Source organism: Cryptotermes secundus, unplaced genomic scaffold, assembly GCF_002891405.2.
Source record: "Cryptotermes secundus unplaced genomic scaffold, Csec_1.0 scaffold684, whole genome shotgun sequence".
Lineage (NCBI taxonomy): Eukaryota > Metazoa > Arthropoda > Insecta > Blattodea > Kalotermitidae > Cryptotermes > Cryptotermes secundus.
Genome location: NW_019734364.1, coordinates 30,755 through 40,547, shown reverse-complemented (window position 1 = coordinate 40,547; position 9,793 = coordinate 30,755). Strand labels below are relative to the sequence as shown.

Genomic DNA, 9,793 nt, shown 5'->3' with positions numbered 1-9,793 from the left:
GTTAACTTTATTTTTCTTGGCATTATTATTAATCTATTGTCATTATGTAGACTCTCAAATTTTGTATTTGTTTTTTAATTATTTTTATGTAATTCTATGTACTCATGCTAACCTTTTAATTGGCCTCTGTGCTGTTAAGTTGTATGTAATTAAACATGAATTGAATTGTTTTAAATTAGGATGTTGAGCTGCCACACGAATAAATAAGAATTAATTGGGTTGTTATTATTATTATTAACTTCTATGTGTGTATGTATGTGTATTGTCCTTTCTCATCACATAATGGAATAACCATTCGAAATGTATTTATTTTATTTTTCTCGCCTGTTAAGGCTAAATTATTTTATTTTTTTTTGTTTTCTTTTCTTGGAATTGTTACTAATTTACTGATATTGTATAGACTGTCATATTTTTTATTTTGCTCTTTAATTTTTGTGTATTTCTATGTACTCGTGCTAACTTTGTAAGTGGCCACTGTGCTGTTAAGTTTGCACATAAATAAACACGAATTGAATTATTATTAGTAGTAGTATTAAGAAGTAGTAGAAATAGTAGTATTAAGTAGTAGTAGTAGTAGTACTAGTACTAGTAGTAGTGTGGTGGCGCCCGCACCTCCATACGCATCAGTGAATTGTGCCCCGAGTACACAAGAACGTTGGACAGCACTGGGCTAGCGGAACGGGTGCTAAACAGACTGATGTAGCAAGCGCACAATCCAGGACTTCCCCTCTCGTCACTCATGCGAAATGTCACTTGTTAAGTGAGTCATTCTTTTACAATTTGTTTTGCTTGTTATGCGAATTACTCGTTAAGTGAGGTTCCACTGTACACACAAAGACAAGGGGTGGGGGAAGGAACCCACACTATCTGTAAACCTTTCCACAGAATGGTGATCCACATACCATCAATGAGGGACAGAACACTTCTTAATGTACATAGTCAGACTTGCTGCCACATCTCCAAGGGTACTGGGACACATCAGAGACACCAGACTTGATGAAACGCATTATCAGCTTCGACAGCAATGAACCTAATATCAAGACTGACCATGCCTACATTATCAGTGCAGCCATAGAAAGTCAACCAATCCCACAATTTCAGCTGTGAAGAGAGATACATACAGCTTAATTTTAAAGAGTTCTGTCTTCTGGGATATAACGCTGTGTTGTCCATTAAAAGTCAATTGACATTTTGCAGGAAAATGTTGCCCAGTCTTCAGGATTGAATAATAAGCCAAGCAAGAAACCAGGGTGAGAGCAGGTGACTTCCAATAGACTACACTACGGGGGCATGCAGAAGCGTAGTTGGTTGAGGCATTATTCTACAAGCTAGAAGGTTGCAGGTTCAGTTCCCAATGAGGTCAGTGGATTTTTCAATTGAACTAATCCTTCCAGCCCCACTATGGACCTGGGGTCAACTCAGCCTCCAACAGAAATGAGTAGCAGGAATCTTCCTGGGGCGTAAAGGGTGACCGGAGCATAAGGCTGACAATCACACTACTATCTGTAAGCCGACTGTCTAGAAAAATATGGGAGCCTTGATGTCTCACAACCCTATAGGCTCACATCCTGTTACAGAGATAACTTACATGCAGTATTATAAACCAGAAGATAGAAGCACCGCTGTGAGAACCTTAAATGCTACAGCTTAATTTTATCTTCCTTCAAACCTTTCTTCTTAACCACAGGGCCCCATCCCATCAGATAGCAGCACCCTCTGCTTCTGGTCCCTCCATGTTTTAAGTTATTAGTCGTCATGTGAAGTCAGTTTAAAAAATTATCTGATATTCTTAAAGAGGAGTGAAGCATTGACACACACTCCTGGGCTGAAAGAAGCAATTGTGGCCTCTGTACCATGAGTTTAATAGCCCTGATGCATATGAAAGTAGCTAATTTGTCATACAATAAAATTATGGCAAAAACTGATGGCCAGCATGCTGTTTGCTTCCCAGTACAGAGAGTGGAACAGAATTGAACAAATATGTACAATTTGATATTTGGTTCTTTATCTAGTGTTACAGTACTATATCTGTTAACCTATATCAGTTACACTTCTTACAGCTTCATATCTTTCTAAGCTGTACATTTGATTGGTCCTTTGCTTCTAATATTATGTGCCCTCATCCAGATGAGCACATTTCACAATTCTCTTGTTTCTAATGTTACACAAACATGTCATGAGTATTATTATTGCATATTAAGTTTGAAGATAGAAAAGATGGAAGATCCAGACAGTTATTCAAAAACACATCTTGAAAGAATGTGAAACATTGGTCAGTAATGGATGGAAAATGCTGTATCTGAATCATGAATCCATTCTTCACAAATCATTTTTCTTAATCTACAATCACCTTGAACCATTCACCCTTATGAGTACTTCAGCGAATGTGAAACACAGGATATAAGAAAAGAGATCTGGAACATTTAGACAAAATACATAACTATTTAAAATGATAAGGCATATACTCATTCCTACAGAGTCCTTATTAAAACAGTTTCATTCATCCATACACACAAAGTTTCAAGATCCAGTAAATTGATTTTCATGAAATTTTATATTTTAGCAGCTCTGTCAAAATTTTCAGCACATTTAAATTATGGCTAAAAAAAAGTAAAGCTATCCCTGTAAGAGGCCGTGAAGGCCCATAGGGTTGTGAGACATTGAGGGTCCCACATTATCTAGACAATTGGCTCAATGATGGCGGTAAGGTTGTGAGCCTTACGCGCTGGCCGTGCTTTACTCCCCACGAAAATTTAATTAATTAATTCCTGGTACTCATTTCTGTTAGAGGCTGAGTCAACCCCAAGGCCATAGTGCGGCCGGAAGGATTAGGTCAATTGAAAAAAATCCAATGACCTCACCAGGACTTGAACCCGCGACCTTCTGACTTGTAGCATAGTGCCTCAACCAACTATGCTACCGCGTGCCTCCAAATTATGGCTAAAACTGGACTAAAATAACAGGCTATTTATATATAAAGACATATGAATTTCTGCACCCAGTTTGTCCATAGCTCTTCTAGATATTTCATCAGCGCAAAATCTGCTTTGAACAGAAGTTGTAGAGGGGAAAAAAAAATGAAACATGCATTTTGTGTCCACTACAACATTTCTGTAAATGTTACAGGGTTCGAGATAAATAAAAGACAGTGAATGATATGCCTGTATTTAAAAAACTTCAGCAATGAATGATGGTATTCAAACAGAAGATTATCACCAGTCTCTTATTCTTGACAGTAATTAAACAGAGCTTCCTCGCACCTGAATTTAAAGATCTACACAAATATAAATACACATTCAATTAAGATAAATATAATTAAGCATGATTCTACAAGTGTTACTTTGTTATAATTTAAACTGTCTCCTTTTTATATTCTTTCTGCCACATTTGCAATGAATAGTTGGAAATGTGCACCTGTTGGCTTCACCATACCTGTGCACATACTCAAGAACAGCCAAATAGATTTTTATGAAATCTGATATTTACTGAAATTTTCTGACACATTCCTACTTTGTGAAAAATCAGACATAAATGATACTTCATGTGCCATCCTGTGCAAATCAGGCAAATCTAAACAAGATCAAAGTTCTTCCTGAGTCATCATGTATAATATGCCTCTGCATGTTTAAATATTTTCTTCTTAATAGCTGCTACCTGTTGTTCTGCTATTCCTATTATTTTATTGGATGTATGAGCAGATTTATGCTTCATGTGCATGCAGATGGATGCCATTTCACACACATGATTCATCTTTGAAACAATCTTTTCATAGTCTGGTCGATCACTAAGAAACTGTTTATCTTCATCCGGCAGAACATCTGCACAATTGTTCCAGTCGAGTTTAAGAGGCTCAGAATTTAAATACCTGAAAGCAACATTTACACATGTAAGCTAATAACCCAAAGACAAGAATTTTGAATTGATAAGCTAAAGATAAAGGTAAAGTTGTCCTTATGCTTAATTTAGCACCACACTGTGAACACATACAGGGGAGTGGAGGTATAGTTCCACCATTATTGACTTTGGCCCTAAGTGGATATACGAGTGGTCTGCTTAATGCTCCAGCCACTTTACCCCCAGGAAAAGAGTCCCCACACCCATTGGATAGGAGGCTTGGTGGGCCTGAGCTGGTCTGGACGCCATAGAGAAAAAGATCCTTGCCCCTCCCAAGAATTGAATCCTGGCCATCCAGCCCATCACTCTACCAACTGATGTATCCCGGCTCTGTAACAAGCTGAGATTAAACAAGATATCAAGATTAAATTTTACACTTTTAACCCATTCATTACCATGCCCAATGTGTTTAAAATAGAAACTGAAATGAAAATTTGAAAACAATTCAAGAACTGCTTGTATTTGAAATCTTTGAAGCTTTAACAAGCTATACTTATTCATTTCAACGATATTTGTAGGTGAAAATTACATTCACAATAATCTCTCATTTGATGGTACTGGCTCCAGCATGGGTCAGGTGATAGGACTGGCAGCAAATACTTTGATACATAATTCTGTTTACTGATTGCAGTTATTATATAAAGTTCTATATAGGAGATGCATAATAAATTCAATGGAGTGAAAAACTATGCTGCATGTGAAACTGCGACCTGCATAATGAAATACGGTTGAGCCTGGCTGCATGGTGATATTACTGTGTTTAGTACAGAGTTTCTCTACTAGATAACAGAACAGCCAGCTGAATCACTTTCTGTTGAAGTCCAGTATCATTCAGAAGTGGTAAATAATTTACAGATAATAAAGAAAAGTTCATGTGTATCAAGTTCTGTCAGCAAAACTGTTATGGAAACCAACAACATGTTAAAACTTGCTTTAATAGGGGAAACAATGTTCAGAACTCATTCCAGTAAAAGGTAAAGTTCTCAAGCACTACACCACAAGGACATAAGGGGGACTGGATGTAAAGAACCAGTTTTGTTGACCTCAGAACTAGCTGGAGGTGAGGTTAGCTTCATGCCCCAGCCACTTTACCCCTGGGGAAAGACACCAGTACCCACTGAACAGAAGACTGGGTGGGCCTCAGAGCCGGTCTGGATGACATAGAGAAGTGAAAATTCTTGACCCCACTGGGACTCAAACTCCGACCCCTTGTTTTTCCAGCCCATAGCCAGTCACTATATCAACTACACTTACCCAGCACTCCCAAATATTCTTGTGGTTTTTTAGAATTTAAAAGAGGAATGACATCTGCCAAAGGCGCTGAAATTTAGTGTCCATCAACAAGAAAAAGTGGAAGAAAATATGATACAAGTTAGGGTACTTATTTACAGTAACAGGGATCTCACCATTTATGAACTGGTTAATGTGTCAGAAGTCTCACCTGGATCAGGTCAAAATATTTTGATACAAAATCTGAAAATATGACAACTGCCAAATCCATGCCTCATCTGCCAAGAAAAGTCATCAAATGTGAGATCGATGAATTTATGGGTATTATCTTGAAACAGGGTAGCAGTCTTCACAGTAGCAAGAGTCTAGCTTCATCGCACCCGAGGAAATAGGACAAGTTCATTCCAATGAAATAAAGCCTGCTGCAAGTCTCAATGTTACTTCAGATATGCTGCCAGTACACTGTACCACTACATACAAATAAAAAAAATCCCCACGTCTAACTTACTTTTTCACTGTTCTATATTTTTGCTTCCTTTCTTCATACAGGCTTCGCCATGCTTGTTTCTCAGATTTCAGTTTCTCCATAAGCCTGGAACAGAGCCAATTTCTCTATGCACTTAATTAGTTTAAATAATATCTGGTGTTTACATGAAGTTCAGCCAAGAACAGATGATAGTAATAATGTTTCAATACTCTTTTTTTTGTCATTTAAACCTAGCTGCTGTAACTGGAGGTTATTCAACACTACGACTGTTCAGAAAGTACAGTCAGTTTGTCAGCTGAGCAATTTGAGATGGATTCTCTGAAAATACATATGCTGTTACCTTCCATTTCAATTTAGGCTGATACTTTTAGGGTAAACATAGCTGTCAGGTTTCCAAGTCATTCATTTCAAAACAAAAGCAGGCCTACATCAGTATCATAAATATATCAGGCAATCTTGCAATGAAAGCCTGGCACCTCAAGTGCCAGATCACCCACAAATTTGTATTTATGGTGTATTTTACACTGCTCAGTAGCTCAGACAATATACTGTGCAATGGTAGGATGACTAATGAATAATTAATTACAAGGGATGTGAAAGGAACTGGTCATGGCCTACTTTGAGGTATCACTTCAGTAAATTGAAATTATAATTCAACTTGGATTAACCAAGATGGCTATGCATTGGGGCAGTTCACAAATTTGGGAAGGACTATAACAAATCAAAACCTGATTCAGGAGGAAATTAAGAGACTGAACTTGTGTAACACTTGCTACCATTTGGTCCAGAATCTTTTGTCTTCTTGTCTGCTGTCTAAGAACATAAAAATTAGAATATACAAAACTATAATTTTGTCTGTGGTTCTGTAAGGGTGTGAAACTTGGTCTGACATTAAGGGAGGAACACAGACTAATGGTATTTGAGAATTGGGTGCTGAAGAGAATATTTGGACCGAAGAGAGATGAAGTGACAGGAGGCTGGAGAAAACTGCATAATGAGGACCTTCATAACTTGTACTCTTTGGCAAGTATAATTAGAATGATCAAGTCAAGGAGGATAAGATGGGCAGGGCATGTAGCACGAATGGCAGTGAAGACGAATGCATGTAGGATATTGGCGGGAAAACCAGAAGGAAAGAGACCACTGGGAAGACCAAGAAGTAAGTGGGTGGTCAATATTAAAATGGATCTTATAGAGATAGGATGGGGTGGTATGGATTGGATTGATCTGGTTTGAGATAGGAACCAGTGGAGGGCTCTTGTGAAAACAGTGAACCTTAGGGTTCCATTTTTTTGGGGGGGGGGAGTATTAATATAAGAGTGTGAAGTTATATTCATTCATTCATTCATTCAACTGTAATCTGTCAAGACGACAGGTCCACAGTCTCTTCCAAAACAGTTCCTCCACTTGATACGATCTAGAGCTTTCTCCTTCAAATGAAAATATCCTCTTCTGTCCCCAAGGTCATCCAGCATCTTCTTACGTCTTCTTCGAGTACATATATATAAAATCAAACTAAATAGTAAACACATAATTCCATACAGAGGAGAATACTTACACTTAGAAAACACTGTCATTTTTATGCTCATCATCTTTGTAAATCAGATTTCAACTCATTCATTATTATTTTATCTACATATTTATATAGCTCCACATTTTAACACTTAGTCTATTTATATTAGGATGATTTGTGCAAGTCCACTGATGACCGTCTGTTGTTGAAACATGTATTGTACAGTTAGACATAAAAAACAAAAATGTTTTAGTGTGATAGCTAATCTTATGACTTGAAAGTAATAAACACAGCAGTAAGAATTACTGGGATTTCACACTTTGTCCATTGTCCAGTATTCTAGAAACTAGAAAACACAACATTTCAGCAACAATCTGTTGCTGCCCTCAGGTGAGGGAGAGTCCAGTGATTGAGGTTAGTTCTTTCTAAGGGACCCAACAGACTAGGTGTCTCCCCCCTTCACCTGAGGATGGAAACAGATCCAGTTTCTGAAACACTGTTTTTTCTAGCCTCTAGAATACCAGAGATGGACAAAGTCAGAAAACCTAGTAATTCTGAGTATTATGCACCATCATCACAACCCTTTAGGAGCTACTTAAACACAACAGAATGCAGTCTTACAAAATATTATACCACATCTATAACACAAGAATTCTGGAACTGAATGGGTTCTCTTCTATAAATTATTTCCTGAAAGAACATACAATCCATGACTGGATTACCTAATGTGGTGATGTGCAATATTTATACTTCAAAATATGTTATTTGGATAAATTTAAAATATTTATTGCACCTTGTGGCCTCCTTTTACAGAGTAAAATGATAATGCTAGCACATATAACGTCAATAAAGCAATGCAATACTCGAACCAGCTCATCCCTTGTTTAAGAGTATGTGGTTCAAGCATAATTACAAATTTGAGCAGATCATCAATATAATAGATTCCATACAGGGAGTAAATTAACTGCTTAACCTAAACAATAGTTTGTTTACTGGAATGACAGCAAATGACTTCATACTCTTCAGCTGAAGTATTCGTAGTTCCAACATCTCCCAGTCGACCCTCGGTGTTCGTGCTATTCCCAAACCCACTGTTCACTGCTAAAAGAAAAAATAATAATTTTAAACATAAATATTCAGAAAGTATTAAGAACTGAAGGAAATGAAGTAGCTTCAATGGCATGTCAACCAAGCAGACTGGCTGCCTGCTCCAGTGGCATACCAACCAAAAGCACAGACTGGCAGAGAATGAAAACACGTACGAGGTACAGGGAAAACGAAGGGCTATGGAAAGGACTAATCACTATTCACAAAATACTGGTCTCATGAATATTTTTCTGTGATGAAAGAGATTTATGTAACTAAATCCAGTCTAATCTAATGTAAATTTCAGACAGGATTTGTGTTTACATCATTCATGAAAATAACATAACCTTTATATAACCATAACCATAAATTTAACCTTTGATGAACGTAAAAAATGACTGTAAATATCCATACACTGTATGCGAATGAACTTATAGGAGCTTCCGTTCCTTCATTCGTCACTTAAGATTTCACAGAAGTTTTACTTAAATTTATACTGCTTTACATTACACATCTGAAATACCTACCCAAACTGTCGAAACACGATGATCTCCTTTTACAAAAAGATTTTCTTCCAGTTGATTTCGTTACTTTTTCAGAAGTGGGTGGAATACTGCTTTCGTTATTTAAATTAATATGGCATTTGTCTGACATTATTCCAAGTTTCTTTTCACAACTGACATTTCCAGTCATCTTTTATATTGGCTAAATGCGTAACTCACAGTCCTCACAGTCAATTGACATTCACAACATTCCCGCCAACTCCAGAGAACTATCGATCATGGATATCGATCTACTCAAATATTCCGTAGGATGCTGTAAGTACCGGTAGGTACGTAACGGCAAATATTATTCCGATAATTAACATTTGAATTAACCCAACAAGAAATATGCCAAGGGTTGTAATATGTCTGAATAAAATAAAAATGTTCAAGAAACTGTTATTTATGACTACATATGTGAACGAAGGTATATTTAAAGAATAAATCGTCACAGGAAGTAGTGGTTATGACTAATCCCGCTAGATGACGACACACGATGGATACAATAATTTTATTGCACAATAGTGAAAAATAGATGTCAGGAACATCGCAATCTTTTGACATCGACCCTGCCGGAGGGGAGATAATTATTTTAGCGTATCCCATGTGATCAGGCCGTCGAGAGGTCGAGAGCGTCGAAAGGGGAGGGGGAACTGAAAGAAGCGGCTAGAGACAGAGATCTCGGCTGGACCCGAATGGGCCCGAAGAAGTAAATATTGGGGAAGGATGTGGTACGAGGTTGGTTTCCTTGAGCTTTGTGCACTCGTGCGTCAGAACCGTCAGAACGATATTACTCAGATTGCACGTGACAAGAGGAACAGAAGGAACTGAATCAGTTATCGTGGTGCTGTCGGCGATTAGACCTAGCATCTTGGAATCTTCGGCCAACAAGTGTTAGTCAGGTGGTGGCAGACGAGGGTTTAGAGCGTTTAGAGTGTAGTATATTGCAATGAGTAGATGAGAGTAGGGTAACACACTGCGGCAGTGTATGGGACTGAGGTGAGGAAAGAAGACGAATAATGGCAAGACTTGAATATCAAC

The 9,793-nt window shown here is 37.7% G+C and overlaps 1 protein-coding gene across 3 annotated transcripts; it reads right to left on the bottom strand.

Annotated features, from left to right (window-relative positions):
* Window positions 1-2,881: 2,881 nt before the first annotated feature.
* Window positions 2,882-8,962, bottom strand: LOC111868887. 3 transcript variants are annotated; one of them, XM_023859953.1, is made up of 4 exons: window positions 8,738-8,962; window positions 8,144-8,225; window positions 5,633-5,716; window positions 2,882-3,865 (listed from the first exon to the last, which is right to left on the bottom strand). In XM_023859953.1, exons 1-4 carry the CDS (start codon window positions 8,901-8,903, stop codon window positions 3,601-3,603), a joined length of 597 nt encoding a protein of 198 aa, XP_023715721.1. In that variant the 5' UTR covers window positions 8,904-8,962; the 3' UTR covers window positions 2,882-3,600. The 3 variants fall into 3 exon arrangements, with proteins under 3 accessions (XP_023715721.1, XP_023715722.1, XP_033609114.1); XM_023859954.1 differs by having other exon boundaries at window positions 8,144-8,222; XM_033753223.1 differs by lacking the exon at window positions 2,882-3,865 and adding an exon at window positions 3,891-4,234.
* Window positions 8,963-9,793: the final 831 nt, after the last annotated feature.

Coding starts and splice junctions, on each gene's coding strand:
- LOC111868887 (XM_023859953.1), bottom strand. CDS start 8,903: ATGACTGGAAATGTCAGTTGTGAAAAGAAACTTGGAATAATGTCAGAC. Junction 8,226..8,737: donor ATCGTGTTTCGACAGTTTGG/GTAGGTATTTCA, acceptor TTTTTCTTTTAG/CAGTGAACAGTGGGTTTGGG. Junction 5,717..8,143: donor ACGAATACTTCAGCTGAAGA/GTATGAAGTCAT, acceptor GCTCTGTTCCAG/GCTTATGGAGAAACTGAAAT.